We start from the raw sequence: 17,847 nt of genomic DNA, 5'->3' as shown, positions 1-17,847 counted from the left end.
ATGAATCATCCAGCTTCATACAGCAGCAACAGCAACTCAGTGGAGGCGTTCGGAAATGTGAAACAAACTGTTTTCATGCTCTCTAAACTGTTAAGGTTGATCATTTTCAGTCAGCTGTGGCTTCTAACTTTGCTTTCAGTAACATTTACCTCTAAGTCCTATAGAACATGTTTGAAAAGTAACTTAACTTCTGTTGCATAACGCTGCAACTAATAATGATTTTTGTGACAGGAAAAACTCAAGGAACAAAGTCCAAGGTAGACTGGAGCAAACTGATTCATACCACATACTTTCTAATAAAAACATTTCAACACTATTTTATCTGAACAAGTGAACCTGTCGATCCTCTCCACTTCTAGCCTGTGCTGGATAAGCTCCTGATTAGAGAAGGTTTTTTATTAAGAGGAAGTAAGTCTCTGTATTGTTTGACTCTGATGAAGACGCGCATGACGTTGAAAAAGTTTGTCTTTTAATAAAAGTTTGTGGTCTGACTCCATTTGCTCACCTTGGACTTTGTTCCTTGAGTTTTTTCCTGTCACTAAAGTGTCCTGCACTGAGCAAACCAGACAGGCTTCCAGCTCCATGTGAAGCGGTTGAGGCGTGCTAAACTCCTTCCTTGATAATGGTTTTTACTTTAATTTAATTTGATGATTGTCTCCCTCAATAAATTGATTGTTTTTTCCATTAAATGTCAAAAACTAAAGAAGAATTGCACTTTTAAATTCCTAAGAGACCAATGTTAGGTCTTCAGAACAACCAAAAGGCCAAAAACCAAAGATATTGAATCAACTTCGCCAAGGAGGTTATGTTTTCACCCATGTTTGTTTGTTTGTTTGTTTGAAACTTGGATGGAGGATGGATTTCAGCCCAGAATAGACCCCCTTAACTTTTGGTGTGGATCTGGATGAAGGGACAGATCCAGGATTTGTTTTCTTCCTTTCTTTAACTGTGCAAGACAACAAAACAATGCCTTTTTTAAGTTTTTGTTAATTTCTCAGTAATGCATTGGGATTGGGTGAAAGAAATCTGGCATATTCAAGATATCTGCGTGAGTATCGAAGGGGACTTTTGGGCCTTGGTGGAGGTATGCACTCTACTGAGTGCCATTCTAGTTAACATGATATCAAATGGAGAAAAGCAACACATTTTCACATTGAAGAACTGTTTGATTTAACTTTACAATAGTAAATGTTACACCCTTTTAACGATGACTATCTCATTTTGAAATCACACTTTCTAAGTATTTATTTCTGAGGATATTCTGTATATCTCAAATGAGACATGGCAGACTCTTTTCCAGACTAATTACCCAGAAAACTCTCACATGTGTTTACTTTTCGTGCCCCAAGTGGAAAAAATAGCACCGAAATGGCTTTTTGAAGTGCCACATGTGTGCTCGGTGGGCACATATGGAGCTTTTCTTGCATACCTTGCGATTTTTGCGGCCGCTATTTACTTATCACATTGACCCCATGTGTATCCCATTTGCCCTGCGTGTGCCTTCAGTTCGGTGGTGGAAAAACAGGCGGAGGAAAACGCCTTGAAAAATTCCACCCTGCCCTGAAGTGGTGCCTGTGTTCCTTGGCTTAGATCTGGGCAGTGGACCTATCCTCCACCCCTGAATCTTACTCTTCCCTTCTCCCCTAAACCCACACACAACACGGACCCAGCCCACCTAATTTACTCCCACCTCCTAATGTCAAACAGCTGTAGAGTTGACTCGCAAGGAATTGCTGCTATTACGCCCTCCTCCCCTCCCTCTCTGCTCGCTTCTTCTCAGCCATTTTGTGTGTGGCCCCTAATATCAGGTCACTCACGAGTCAAAACGTGATGTCTAAACCAAGCATCCGTTCATGGTTTATTTATGATCCAGGCGTTGGATATGACGTCATGAATATACATTGTAGGTACCCATGGGCGGAGATGGATAGACCCACAGCTGGCTATAAATTGTACGTATGGATCGTGGTTCTGTAGTAGCCCGGTCTCGCTGACATGTAAAGGTGGGCCGTAACTGGGCCAATGCCATTTCCACAGCACTTCATCTAACTGAAGGAGCTGCCTGACATAAATGCCAGTGAGGTCATTCTCCATGTGATTGACAGGAGAAGATCAGGCGATGATGCTGAGGGCTGAGAGCTCCTGCTGCTGTCGGGAATTTGCTTCAAAGGCCTGTTTTGGCCTCATGCCTGAAGTCCAACCTGGAAACTGATGACACAGATTTCACAAGAATTTATCACTAACTTTAAACCTTTGGCCGCAATATTCAGGACAATGCTGGAAAAGCAATAGACTGCAGATGGCTGATGAAACAGTACTTTATTGCAATGTCCAAAGTTTTTCAGTGTTAAGATCAATTAGATTAGCCAGAATGAAAAAGAACAAGAGAAAACAGAAAAATGAAGACAAAAATGTTTTTAAGTTTATATCAAATGACGTAAAAACAAATTCAATGTCAGTGTCAGAATCCTGACTCCCCTCTCAGAGGGACACACTTGTTTGAGCCATATATGTTGACTCTATCCAGTCTTTGGGCAGTATGTTGGTCCTATTTAACTTGATGTGTGATGAAGTTCAATAGTCAGGTAGATTTTTGACATGTGTAATGTTCACACTCCAAACCAAAGTAGTCCAATCCAAGGTGCTCAGCTGTTGTTTTTATGGAGCTTTCTCATTAAGACAAGCTGAGGTCTTGCTGTTTTATAGAGAACTCAAACTGAGTCTGAGCACTTCCACTAAAACAACTGGGAGTTTAAAGTACCTTGATGGTAAACAGGTAGAAATGTAGTGTTGATGAGTTGAAGATGTTTTTCCATTCATCCAGAAGCTTCATTAGCTCTACTTTCTGGTAGTGCCAATGTTTTTTAAAATTCCCCCTCTCTACAGTTTCTGCTTATGGCGACTAAAGTATGGTGAGGAAATGTCAGCTATTGGGTTAGGCAATAAAAAACACTGAACTGGGCCTATGGATGTGTTTAAGCTGTGTCTTGATTCCCCAACACTTATTTCTGGCCCATCAACCAATGATAAGAAACCTTGATGATATGTTTACATGCCACAGTATCCAACTCTAGTTAGCATATTTGGGTGTCTCAAAACCCTGTCCAAACATCACAGAGAAACCTGATCATAACCAGGATATTCGTGGGTGAACGCGGGCGAATCTCAACCTGGTCTGTTTGCTCTGCTGTGTTGAGCAATATATTTGTAATTTCAATGCATAACCAAGTTTACTGTAATGATGTTTAAATATGTGGTTCTCCGCGGAGAACTTAGCGTTTCCTCAGTGTGTTGCAAAGTTTTGGAAAATCCCTGAATGTTATGTTTTGCACAAATCCTTCGATGCTTTCGGTAACCAGCCACATACTTCATGACACTGTGGTTCCATGTGTTTGGATTTCAGTTCTTTTGTTCTGCATTGAGATAATCTGAGTTTTGACAACGACCCAGTCGGTCAAACCACAGACTTTCAAATGGATGTACTCCTGTCTCCTGGTTTCAACCTCAGTGTTTGTTGATATCTTTACGGCTCCCATGTGACTCAGCCGATGGAAAAACCAGGAAAAACCTGGTTTCTACTTTTGTTGCTTGCAGTTGGCCGTTGCTCGGCTCCGATTGGGTTTTCCCCTCATCTTTGCCACGAGGACTGCATCTCAGCCAATCATATTCTGTTTCTGACGTGGGTGTGGTAGAGGTTAGGTCATCCACGACAACACCCACCAATCTTGTTATTATGGACACAGCACTTTGTTGTAACTGACTGATCTTGCAGGTTTTCCATCCCACTCGATGTCCTCAGTCCTGACTCTTTTTAATACCACAGCACTAAAAATAAAAAAGGAAGTTTTACGAGACTAGACAGAGTCTGTCTGAGGATAAACTAGCACTAAACACACTTGTGGCCCGCTGTGTGTAAAGTGTGGAGCGCTGCAGGGTGATGACAGAATACTTTGTTAGAAACATGTGTCAAGTTGCTCCGACTGATTATGGTCATACCCTACATTTACCTGACCACGCTGTAAGCCTGTCTCCAATTATGTCAGTATGACTCCCCTATTAGCCATGTGGTGTATATGTGTGTGTGCCTCTCTGCAGGCCTCGCTCATTCATTATTAAGCAGCTCCTGATGTTTTGCTGGCTGTCGCTGCACCGGTGTCAGGTACCCTCACGATCCCCTTCACTGAACCAGTCTAAGGCAGGATCCAGTTCCAGTCTCTTTGGCCTGTTGGAGCAGCTGAGCTCCACTCCAAACCCTTTCGTTAGCTCTGGTTGTTGTCTCTCTGCCGGCCGGCTAACTGCTGATGGAACTGGGAAGCTTAAAATGCATTTGGATATTTCTCTTGGCGTGACGTTGGGGATATTTGAGCTCTTTGGAGGTATGGCGCTGCTATCATCTGTTTTTTGTCTTGAAAATGAGAATTACGGGTCCTTTTATAGCAGACCATTAAGTTCTGAGACGACCACGAGTTCACTCTAGCAGACTTGTGGTGAAGCAATGTAGTTTTTTATGCAGCTGAATTTCATCTTTTTTGGAGGGGTGTCTCAGGCTCCTCTGGTGTCTGAGGAATGAAGAAGCTGATGTTGTTACTGCTATCAGTTGTAGCAATCTGTCCACTTTTATTAGTGTGACATTCAACAGTGTGTCGGATCATAGACCATAGTTGGGGTTCCCCGTCTTTGTGTATGTGTGTCTATGTGTGTGTGCAACTTGACCCTGTCTGATCTCATCCCCATAAGCGCAGGTTGCCTAGAAACCCCACAAGGGCACTTTCATATTATTATGCCAAAGGAAAGAATGCTCCCAGACCCGAATAGATTGCACAGTTTTTGGCCTTACAAGGGAATCTTTTCATTTAGTCTCGTGAGGAGAGTGTTGGGGAAGGATTTAAAGTTTTCATGCCCCAAACTGGGTCATACGGAGACAGGAGGGCAATTATGGCATGCGAGACAAAACCAAAACAGGCCTAATTTCTAGTAAACCTTTTATAGGGCGGTTTTACTGTATGCACTGCTAAGAATAGCTATACCAGTGTCTAATGTTAAATTGGGAAAAAAACACTGTTGTATTCTTTGTTATCGTGAGACTAAAACTCTAAACTGCACAATTGCTGGATAATTGCTTTTCTAGTTGGACTTTTTCACAAATATCCTTGCAGCAAAGTCTATTGCTCAGCTGATTGCTGACTGTAAACGTAACACAACTGTTGTTCCCGTAAACTCCAAAAGAGAAAAGAAAAAAAAAAACGCCAGAGAAGCTTCCTCTTGTGCCTTGAGAGCCAGTGACCTCCTGGGTGACAGTGGATGGGTACAGTATGAGTGACACAAGGACAATGGAGCAAAACTGCTGTCAGGTACACTGTTCAGGCAAGTCAATCTTCTCTGTAGCAGCTGGTGACAGATGCTGACTGATCACCTGCTCTCTCCTTCTCCAAAGTGGATTTTAACGTTAAAGTCAGGAAGACTTAAATGATCCATTAAGGAGGTACTCTAATACTTTCTCAGCACATCGACCCTTTTTCCACCGGTGTTAACTTTCTCACTCTTTTATCTCACAAACTACCAGCAGTAACTATTTCAGCCCTGTGCCATCTCCACAGAAACTTGACAACCATTAATTCACTCAGCTTTCCTGATGCTGTACTGTTCAAATCTTAACCCGGTAAACTGTTGAAAGTACACTGTAGAGATGAGACATATTGACCTTTTATCAATATACAGCACACTAGAGACTCTTTTATGCGTGTAGCCAATGAAAGATGATTTACTGAGTATGAGAACTGCTCTTTATTTGTCTCACTATTTGGTGTGGTTTCTTTATTTTCCACTCAAGCCCAGATTCCTCAAGTCCACAAGTGTCCTTAAGTTAGGCTGAACACGCCTAAAATTATTATGTCAGCTCCCAAACTGTGAAAGTTGCAGCATACCACTGTCAGGCATACTGGACCTTCATGTACGCTCACTGTTCGGTTAGGTTTAGGCACTAAAACTACTTGGTTAAGTCCCGGAAAATTGTGGTTTGGGTTAAAACAATAACATTAATGTAACCTCAGTTACAAACGTACTTACGCTATGTACGTAACTGCAGATATGTAGGTACACGATGTAACCCCACTATGCACTCCCCCCTCTCCTCATACTATACTCAGCTAACTAACGAGCTAACGAGAAGTTGCCGCCGAACAATGCACAACAATAAAGATCGTAATAAGCGTTTTTCACAGACTGTTTTGTGATCATGTGGGCACGTGCCTGAATGGGTAGATGGAAGCCACATTTTGAAGTGATTTGGATAAAAAGAAATATATAAATGCAGAGGCATTAAGTCCATATTTGTTATATATTTGTTGGTAGTTGTCGTCTGTGCTGTCATCTAAGTGATTGGTTCCAGATGTTCTGCAGCATAATAAAGTTGACGTAGCAGTGAGACTGGTCTGTCTCTTGAGTGAAAGCAAAAATGTTTAAGAAAGTCATTAAAAGAGGCTGGTATTAGACGAAAATGAATCCAGGTAGAAATAATCTATTATGATGAAGATCATTTGGCTCCAACTATTGACCATTGCATTTAGAGAATGGTTACATGAATGGGCCATTTTCAGCAGACATCTGTGTAGTTCTGAGGCCTTTTTGCCTTGAAGGCAGACAGCAGAGAGTTGAGATGACATACAACAGTGGTCACAAGTCAGGCTTCAACCAGGTGCGTTACAATTAGTCTTAATTCAAATTATAAGGACAGCAGCGTGGTTCATCATAGTGCTAAAAACTGCAGTCAGACAGTCCAAAGATAAAACATCTACCACCTCATAGTGTAGTTTTATCTTGCTGAAGTTTAATAGTGAGACTCCATGTAAATACCTTCCAGCATAAGAAGCACGCTTAAGTCTGCACCATCTGAAGCTCCTATGTTGAAGAAATATTTTGCTTTAACAAAACTTTACCAAAAAGACCTGTTTTTTTCATGTCACAGTTTGTACAGTTCTATGTTGCTACCCGCTTTACCCACAATCCATCCCCCACATTTCCCCTTGTCATTTTCTCGTCTTCTCCACTTCTTCAACTCTTTCAATCTCCTTCCCAAACACTGTGCAGCCTCTTTTTTATAGTAAAAATATGTGGAAACAGGAACGGCGTTTCTTTTCTATCCTCCTACACGTTTGTCTCTGACATCACGGTGTGTCCCACTCAAACCTGTGACGCTCCTGATGCCCCTGTCACCATCACCCTGAGACATGTCAAGACGTTGACACTGTTTTTCTATCATTACCCCTCCGCTACTGTGGTGTCATAAAATATACTGTCTTTAAAGGCATATTTAAATTGCAGTTTCTCTAAAAGAACTAGTCATTTGTGATAATGCACAAAGAGACAATACGCAGGACTGTAAGTGTTATGTTCCTTTTTTTAATTGCATTATTAGGAGAATCTGGAGTTAACTTTCAGAGCTAACAGTGTTTCCAGTGGTGACTTCAGTGTCAGAAATGATTGAGGTGAAATCTGAAGGGTGTATTATTTTGACAGACCACCGGAAGAGCTGGTTGTAGGCAGAGGGATCGCTATTTTAATACAGGATTTATAATAAAGTTCCTCCTGAGTGTATGTGGTCAAATGAGTATGAGTGTTTGTGGATTAGTCTTTAAAAAAGTCTTTATATCAGCTTTATAAAATGAAATCCATATTTTATTTATTAATCTTCTATTGAGTTTTAAAGTGTATTTTTCTGAAAGCTAATCATATTAACCTTGTCAGTGTTGTAAGATTGGTTACATGTTTTTCAGCGCAGTCAAGAATCGTATTAGCGTGATACAATACGTGGTCACAGTCAAACACATCTTTATAGGTCTTTTAAAGTGATAGTTTGGGTTTTTTGGTGTGGGGTTGTATGAAGTACTAGTCAGTGTATTACCTGTGGTAGATGACAGTCAGCTCTCCCCCTGTGTGGAGAAGCAGCTCTACCACCGATAGGGAAGCAGAGCATTGTACTGCTAAACCGTTCCAACAGCAAGCTGTATTTTAGCCACACTTAAAAATATATATACATTTTGGTGCTTTACATTGCTGTCAGTGCAGAAATACAGACGTTGTACGGGATGTAGTCCCAAAGTAAAGGGCTGGCTGAAGTGTCCGTGGGTTGGTCAAATTTATAAAACCCTAAGAAATCACATTCATGCTTGTAGACAGGAAAACCCAAGTACCCTGTAGTCCTCAGTCACAGTTATCATTGGTTCAGGAGGCTCACTAAACCCCTCTGTGTCTGTAGCAAAAAATGCATGTAAGGGTCAAAAACTATGTACTATTTCTTATTATAACAAAGAAGTATTTATTAATTGATTTGAATGCCTTGCTCTGTAATAATAAATGATAAACTAATTATGTGAGTGTGAGGAAACTCCCCAGAAGAAACCAAATTCAAGTTTAATCTCCTGAAATAAACATTTTTAGACAGCTCTGGTGAACCTCAGGATTTATCAGGAGAACGCTTTACTCCAAACAATTTCAATACATAAACCTTGATAACATTAATTAACATGAGATCCTGACTGATCCTGTCAGTGTGTGAGGATATTTAAATTATCATTAAAGCTAAGCTGCTGTGCCTGGCGCTGAATGCGTACTTACTCCTTCAGCTGCAGGTAATGTAATATTTTCCTCATTAATGATATATTATTTCACCCACCGACAATCCATCAGCTATAAATCAGAATGTTAATTTTTATGACCATGACCACCTAATTATCCTTGTGCATCATTTTTATTGCTTTCTCTACACCCTTTTCCGTTGGGTTGTGTCGTTTATGTGACGACACTAACCCAACGCTTAGTTTAATCATACAGGAGTCTGCTGACCTAAAGTGACAAAGTTAACATTATATGGAGAATGAAAATGGAGAATGTACATATAGGACTCCAAAACACTGACCACCACACAGTACATAGCATACCAAACTCATTTTTAGCTGAGTTTCAGCCTGGCAAAAAAACACATAACACACATACCTAAAATAAGTTGCCCATGTCAGTGTTATCTGTGGAATGCACTGCATTCAGACTCACTGAGATAATGACCAAGAGGGCTGGAGAGAACAAGTATGGCCTTTCCAAAGGTGTATAGGAGACAAATTGATTTACAGTTCGGTATTTTATGACAAAATCATCAATTATTCATCATTCACATGGTTTGTAAAATCCTGTCAACTAAGCACACGTGATGATGTGACGTCAGCATATGTGACATAATCAATTTTAATGTGAGCTTACATTTTATTATTCTAAGTGTTGCTAGCTTACGTTATGTTAGCTTGTTATTTTGAGTGACATAAGTTTACATGATGTTAGCTTGTGCAATGTTAGCTTATGTGATGTTATTTTGATTGACGATAGCTTACATGACATTAGCCTATGTGATGTAATCTTACATGACGTTATTTTGAGTGCCGCAAACTGATGTGATGTTATTCTGCTCAAGTTTGTATACATTATTTTGGAACAGTGCAGTTGTCTCAAAGTTTCCATCAGGTTTAATCATGGAAGTTTGTGACGGACTTTTTCAGTGTCCAGTCTATGCTGGTAGCATCTGCAAATCTGCTGTTCCACTATTGTTCAAACACGTTTTACTCTACTATTTTGGAAATATTTAAATATCCTTCAATATATATAATAAAAGAGGATATATGTGTATTGTACTAAGTATGAAATAACTTGAGAGGGTTGTAAAGAGGATCATGGCTTCAGCCTTGAACAATGTGAGGAACGAGCTGACTCACCAAACGCTCTGACAGTAGCCGTTCACATCAGACATTATCTGCTATCTTGAGTGAGTCTCTGTCCAAGTACAAGGGCCCACTTTGAGCCAGCCCACTGTGTGTGGGATGGGAATGTCGGGTCCATGGCTCAGCACAGCCTTCTTGCAGTTGTTCCCACCCAACCACCCATACAGTACCCATCCTGCTCCGCTTTCCTCCCCACATGACAGCTCTGCGGTCAGACTGCGACCGCTGTCTCCTCCTGTGAACTGAGCCTCGAGCTCAATGATAGGACGTGAGCAGCACGGCACCATCAAGTCGCCTCTGCAGAGTATGTCCACTGTATTTAAGGGCCAAAGGCCAGAGACAACTTATTTAGTCGATGCTTTCTTTAGTCTGTGCGAGCAGAAGAAGAGGCATTTTGTACTTAGTCCTTGGCAGTTTTGAAATAAAGCCAAACCATAAGGAATCAGTTACACTGAGAGGGACCCCTGAAACAACAAGGATATTAAACTTGGAGTACACAGCCTGACTCACTCTGTCCTCAACTCCATCACTTTGATTCATGCTGGTTTTGGCCTCTCAAAATGGTGAGTGGCTTCGCTTGTTTCTCCTGATTACAACAGTTTGATTTCTTCTGTTTTTGTCGAACAGAAATTCATTGCTTTTGGCACGACGTTGAAGCAAAGCCACAGTGGTGTGGTATTTTGTTTTCTGCGGGCCAGTTTTTGTATTGCTTTCGTGGTTTCACCCGGAATCTGCGAGAGGCGTTCTGCTTCACCACAGCATATTATAAAAAGGACTGGAAATGTATTTTAAGCAGTGATTTCTGCAGCTATGGAGAGCACAAACAATGAGGTCAGCAGACAATGAATACTTGGTGGTACATTAGCGTGCACATATGCTCCGTTAATTTGTGAGACAAAGAGAGAGTTAGGAATGAGACCTACGACCGAAACAAGCTTATAGGGACCGATAGGGAGGATATATCTGGTGCTACAGCATCATTTCCAGATCATCTTTTTTAAACTGTGTCACAAGTCCTCCAACTTTAGAAAGGTACAATAGGCCTATGGAGATGAGCTTCTCCACCAGTCTGTCAAACTGGGGGGCTCAGTATTAGTGTCAGTCTTGGGTGGTTAGTATTTGTCTGGTGGTGCCCATTGAAGGCAGCTGAAACAGAAACATAATGTAAACAATGACAATACATCTCTCAATAAATAGAGTGAACCATATCACTGTTTACAAAGGTTTAAGTTGTAGTACTGGGTGTTTTGTGATTTTCATTATAACAATGTGGTTGTCTTGAACCTGGAAGTTCCATTTCCATGTGGGTGCTCTGTGGCATCAACCTCTAAACACTGGCTCATTGTTTAGGCCGTTTCTCTGTGATTGCTCGTCACAAGCAGTTGAGCTATGCAGCCAGAATGTGTAACCAGAATGTGTAAAGGCTACTGGGCTCAAATAAGGAAGAATCAAGATGACGCATGTTAAATGCAGGAGTTGTCGTGACTAACTCAGAACAGACATTACACGAAACAACGCTAGAACTGCAAGTGACGGAAACATGCACACAAGTGCACACACACAATGTTTAAACCCCGTGTGCACACATGCAAAGAAAAAATACAAGTGCTGCAGTAAATCTGGAGCGCACGCCGGACTGATTTCCCTTACACGCACAACTTTACTGAGTGGTTGTTATTTTACCCGGCGTGTGACATAAGGCCGAGACAGAGGTGTCCTTTGTATGGCTTACCTACAACCGACACGTTCTCCACGGCAACCGAGTGGGGAAACCCACAGGGCCACTCAGGTTTCTGCCCAGACATGAAAAGAAATGTCCACCCTAGCAAGAAAATTAGCCAGGATCCTGTCATAGCTGACCATCTGCTGAGGAAACTTGTGTTTCTGTAGCACTTGCAGCCTTTTTTGTACACATGGGGATGTTTTAATTGCAGCTCAAGGGAAATACAGTCTTAAATACAGCTTTAGCTCTTAAATGTTATGTTACATAAATTATAACAGCATAACAGAGCAGTGTCTGTGCCTAAAATCAGTCCAGGAGGCTGTAAAAGAAACCAACAACCTGCTGTAAACTTTGACATTTTGCTAAAAACCTTCCTCTCTCCTCCCTCATGCATCGTTTGCTGTTGGTGGCCACTCACGGCAGAATGACAGAGATCACTTTCAGTGCAATGGTCCTTAACATGGCACTTAGTGGCGCTCTCTAAGTGCTCAGGACTGAATTGCTTGATTGGACAACTCATCTCCATTTGTATGGTAATCCACAGAAGAGCGCTGTAGCAAGCTGGAGGCACTTGTAATGGAATCTGGTGGATCTGTGTCTCGTTGACGGTGACCCTGCGCTTAATTATAGAGGCAATATAATTAATCTACACCTCTATTGTAATAATAACAGTGCAATTATATCAGCTCTATTCTGTGGTATTCTGTTCTTACTGCATTGAATGTGTAGATGTGGGTTTTTCCCCCAAAACAGAGTGCTCACTTCCAGCCTTCCAGATTTCCATGGACCTGGCACAGTATTGGTATAATTTCTGATTCGCTGTGATGCTTTCTCTGAAAATGGCCCCGGAGGAGCCATGCCAAGACTGCGGTTAAAAGACCCCCTCCTCTTCCCCTTTCTCCCCATCTCTGCATCTTCTTTTTTCCGCTCTCTCTCTCTCTCTCTCTCTCTCTCTCCTAACTTTCTGCTTGTATCTGTATCCATCTCTTCACTTATTCATCCATCTGGGTATATATTAATCTCAGCCACTGACTCAGTCACTCACCCCACAAAAAAAACCAAACATTTTATTCCTTCATACATCATCAATTGTAGTCCCTTTGTGCTAACAATTACGTAACCCTGGGGAGTTTCGGAGCAATCGAAGCAAATGGTAAAAGAGAATCGGTGACTCCTCTAATGCATCCACCTCCAAACTCTACAGAACGGATCAGTTGTTCTGACATCTTTGGGCTTGAACACTGCGGCACTGAAAAGGCGAGCCATCATGGGATCAAACGAGCGACGCCTCACGTGTATCACACGTCCCTGCATTCTCAATCGCTTTACCGTGAGTTCTCTTGTGTACGTTTATCGATCCCATAACACTCTGGAAGCATTTAATAGAAAGCAGGTCACGACGGCTGGAACCTGCTGCGTGACACTGGCAGGGTGTGTGTTTGTGTGCGTGAGAGAGGGATCGTCCCACATTGTAACTACCTGCTAATTATACTGCACAGTAAACATGAAATTTGTAACCACACCACTGCAGGATATCATTAACTAAAAGGATTAGAGTGTGGTTCAGGCAGGAGGGCGTCTGTGGCTTCTCCCGATTGAAAATGGACTAATCTAAATGGGATACATCAATAAAACGGCAGAATAAAGTTGCGGGCACTTAAGAGCGTCAGCCTCTTTTGCTCAGGCTCAAAGAAGGGAAGAGAGTCACTGGCTGGCAGCCAGCCAATAAATTAGAAGATAAGAAATATTATTCCACTGGCACACCAGCGGCTTGCAGCTATTTAAAACAGTGAGGTTTATTGATAATTGAATTACTTGGAGGAAAAAAGACAAGACAGGAATAGAATGCTTGGAGGCGGATCAATAAGGAGATATTGTAGTGGATAACACTGCGGTGGCATGCGACACAGCCAGGAGGATGCTGTGTGTGTGTTGTACTCACCGTGTGTGGTGAATGTTATGTATGCTACATGGAAGTATTCAGTGATTACAAAATACTTTTGACAAACTTGACTTTATCTCATAACATAGCATAACAGAGTATAACAAAAGAGACTACCAGACCACAGAAAAGAAACTTAAAGGTGCACTATGTAGTTTTGGGGAAGACATTTTAACCAGAGGAGAAAGATCTTCATTGACTCCTTTTTTATTTTAATGCCTAAACAAACTAAATAGATAAACACCTTCATTTTCATGACTGAAGAAACTGAATACATAAACTGACTTTAAAGGAAAACACAATTTCATTGTTCACTGTTTTACTTTGTTTATATGTGGCAGACCCTGCCACCTTTCTAGACCCAAACAGTGTTCTGGGGACCTTATTTTCCTCTGAGAACAGCTTATTCAATTATGGAAAAGATTAGATATTTCTGAGTTGAATTTCTTCAAGACTCAGCAACCGATTTTACAGTCACAGAGTAGTTGGAGCCCCATATCACAAACAGGCTGTCTGTGATAAGTTGTCTGTTGTATATGTTGCTGTACTCTGAGAAAAGATGACCTCTGGTCCCGTCAGCTGACTTAAAACAAGTTGATAAAGGAAGACACTTTCACATGTAACCATGATGTTTATGTTGAATGTCTTGTGTTTCAGGCGCTGAGCTGAAGTAAGATGGCCGCAGACAGAATGGCGACTCCTCAGAGCAGCTCCAGACAGAGCAGCTCGCTTTCTTCATCCCCAATGAGGCAAGTAGCAGCACAGTCTTACCACTGTGGATCTGAACACAGCACAGGCCAGCTCAAAGGTCAACAGTCACAGTTGGTTCAGCAATCATGAATGTGACAAATTATATATATTTTTTTATTGATTCAAAAAGAGACGTTCAACCAAATCAGTAGCACAACATACTTTTCCCACTTGCCCCAGGTGTTTAAGATATAAGCTACACTGAACGAAAGATATATTTTTTTTTACTAAGAAGTCTTCTGTCAGTGCAGTGAAGGGTGATTGGAGTTGTATTAGCTGCCCAAACCATCGAAAAATCACTTTTAAATCAATATGTTAGGTAGGCCTAAGTTAAGTTTCTGCTTCCTCTGCCATAGGCAACCTTTCCAGGTCGTGCTACTACTAACCATTACATGCTTTCAGACGGGGGGGCCTACAAAACTTATAAAACTGCAGTGTCCATATCAATCACCATAGTGGCTGTCAAGGGTATAGGTGGATCAGAAAAGACAAATTCATCCATTAAAAAAATACAGATGCTGCTGGGGAGCAGACATGACTCGTCATGATTTAGGCCCATCAGAGTTACAGCTGCTTAATGTATTTGTTTCTTGTCAGGTCTCTCCTGTGTAAGGGTAGTAGATGGCAGGAAACATAAACAGATTCACAATTTGTTTTGCCACAATTTTGTATCGAGACACAGGTGTAGAAACACACACGCGAAACACACAAACAACATTTGGACATTATTACCCATGATGAATACCCCTTCTGATTGTGTGTGTAATGGTGGCAGCTGTGTGAGGTACGCTGTTATCATGGCAGCTCTAATAGGAGCAGAGATTGAGGTTTACAGTGGTAACGCAGGGGTCTAGTTGTGTCACTGGTCATCCTCGGTGGTTTGTGATGAGATTAATGTATCAGAGATGTTTGTATGTGGTTCTGATTGGTCCATGAGTTGGAGGACTCACCATGATAATGTCAGAAATGACTTCAGGTGCTGTTTATCAGAGTCAGTCAGCAGAATTAGCTTCTGCTTTTCTGTTGTCTCAACTGCAAATGGTGTCATTCTAACCAACAAACCAACATTTTGGTCTCTGCATACTTAACTCTTTATATACTATGATGCAGTTGTATCGTTTGCGTGATGCACAACACTGGAACTGAGCAGAAACTCAGCCTACATGAATGTTAGATGGGTCATGTGTGTGTTGAGAAAGGGTGAGGCAGCCCTGAAGCTGCTGAGTGAAATCACATCCTCACCTCCTTCATATCTGCCTTGGGAAATATTAACTGGCTGATGCTTGTTGGTTCAACATCACCAGACCAATATATCGGTCTTAGTCGGTATCCTAGATCAACAAATTAGAGGCGGTCAATAGCAGCAGGTGCAAAGGTCAAAACCTCAGTGACATTACAAACACATATACAAACACACACTCCCACACTCCCTGCCACGCACACACAAAACATCTGTCCACAGATTGATTCCATATTTGAGCTGCATATCAGCACTTAAAATCCACAGACTGAAACCAAAAATGCAGAAAAATCTGTCAGACACATGTGGTCGAGATCAGAAATGAAAAGTGTGCACATACCAAACAATCAGAAACTGAAGCAAAAACAGAGCAGCGCTGCGTCCACGCTGTCACCAAAAGTTGACAGGGAGCACAAACCGGCCAGCTGACCAAAACTGGACTCTCGTTTCACATCCTTTTTTCCACGTCTTGTTAACTTACAGCCAAAGAAAACTCATCCAAAACCCATTATGTGTTTTCAAACCGTCATGGTCGTCAATCTCTAAATATACTATTGCTCCTGACTTCTAGAAAAAGTCTCTTTTTGGAGACACAAGACAAAACTGTTGTCACGCAGCAGTGATTTATGTCTTTGTTGTGTCAGATGCTGATGCTTCTTCTTTTAAATGGGAAAAGCCTCCTCATCAGCTGCTTTGGTTGAGTGTATTTCAGTCATCGATAATAAATTTGAATATATATCTTCTGACAGTTGTGTGTTTACAAATGCTTACACAGCGTCGCAGAAGATGCGTAATGAATGCCCTTGGATATCAAATCAGTACAGCTGTCACGCCATACATAGGCAACCACACACGCACACACACACACACACACACACAGACACACACACACACACACACACACACACACACACACACACACACACACACAAACAAACATCTCTTACTCTCTTTCTTTGTCTGTCTCTCCTTTACACAAACATAAATCCTGTTTGTGCAGCACATGGCTCACTAACAGTCAGTAAATCTACTAATGAAAGGAGCCCAATGACTGAATTGTATTAAAATAAATTGCAAACACAGATGGAACGCCCACATGCACTCAGTTGACAAACATCTCCACAGCACTTTCAACCAGGCTTATCCGGACAATCCAGGCCTCAGGTTTCACTCTGGAAGAGGCTCGGTCATATCGCCACAATCACAGGTAGAGATGGTCCATGTATGTGTATATATGTGTATATATATATATATACACACATATATAAGTAAGTAAATAAAGTAAATAAATAAATATACATATATATGTGAATATATATGGTACAAAAAGAATGTGGTACAAAAATCAACCTTGGTTGCATCTGTGGTTTGCAGCATTGTTAACTGTTAACATTTCATAGTGGCAACTAGGCTCTGATTTGTGTTTGTGGCCCATGGAGGCATGTTGGAAGTTGCGTAAGTGTGGGTTTGCTGATGTGAGACTGAGAAAAATGGAACAAAGTGAAAGATGAGTCAGCTGGAGATGGTTTGAAACAGAAAAGAGCATAATATCTTGCACATATGCCTGCATTATGGGTACTTTCATGCCTTCGGTGCATGCAAACAGGCATGTGTGCAGGCAGGAGGGTGAGTCAGAGACACAGAGAACAAACAAAGGAGAGAATTAAGCTGGAGTTGGTTAGACTGAGAGAAACAGACTCAGAGTTCTGTTCTAGGTGAGTCTGGTCTTGGCTGCACATTAGAGGCCGTCTGAAACATCTGGGAGTCAGATGTCTGCCTGTTGCCAGGATTCAGCTGTACCAATCAGAGACCTCAATATCCCCTTACCATGCTACTACTTCAGGAGGAGCACGCATTTGACCTTCACCCATGAAATCAAGGCGTGACTTGCACATTTAAAAGTACCATTAGCCATATGCTTTTACCATTTTCTTAGCTCAGCTGTCACCCTTTTCCACTGTTTTCAGTGGAGCTGTATCCTCTGTTTAGGGAGTTTTGTTCAGAGAGTTCTCCTCAGCAATATGCTGGTTTTTAAGCAGAAGAGGAAAGCATTAACATCCTATTTGGTCTCTTTGTACTTTTGCCTCCAGATTTAATTCTTTCTGGGACAAGAGTGTCCTTGTTTCCTCCTTCACTCGAGGCCAAAGCCACAATGGTCTGGTCCTCAAAAATCTCGCAGCTCATTCTGCCCACATTTCCATTCACTCTGCCCCGCTGGACTGCGGTTCTGCTGTGGTATTTGAGAAAGATTTCCATTTGTTCACAAGTGACATCAGGCGTCAGGCTGCGATATTCATGAAAAACAGACACTGGACGACCATGAAGGGCTCCATCCCACTTCCATTTCTGAAAACTGTGTGGAGAATACACTGAACTTAGTCCAGTCAGATCCAAAACAGAAATAAAAGTGTTAACGAACACATGTTGC

The 17,847-nt window shown here is 41.6% G+C and overlaps 1 protein-coding gene across 4 annotated transcripts in view; it reads left to right on the top strand.

The window, feature by feature from the left end:
* The window catches only part of insc (INSC spindle orientation adaptor protein), a 51,802-nt gene that overhangs the window by 6,499 nt on the left and 27,456 nt on the right, over positions 1–17,847 (top strand). For 2 of the 4 annotated variants that reach the window (XM_084364196.1, XM_084364197.1), the window contains exon 2: positions 14,087–14,178. The exons of 1 other annotated variant lie outside the window; for it this stretch is intronic. In XM_084364196.1, the coding sequence (XP_084220322.1) occupies positions 14,105–14,178 (74 nt within the window). In that variant the 5' untranslated portion in view covers positions 14,087–14,104. Of the gene's footprint in view, positions 1–12,806; positions 12,818–14,086; positions 14,179–17,847 lie in introns of those variants that run through there. One more of the 4 variants, XM_084364198.1, reaches the window with a different exon arrangement.

Source organism: Pagrus pagrus (genome assembly GCF_965226575.1).
Source record: "Pagrus pagrus genome assembly, chromosome: 10".
NCBI lineage: Eukaryota > Metazoa > Chordata > Actinopteri > Spariformes > Sparidae > Pagrus > Pagrus pagrus.
The sequence above is the reverse complement of the archived record's forward strand: the minus strand, read 5'-3'. Positions and strand labels throughout refer to the sequence as shown.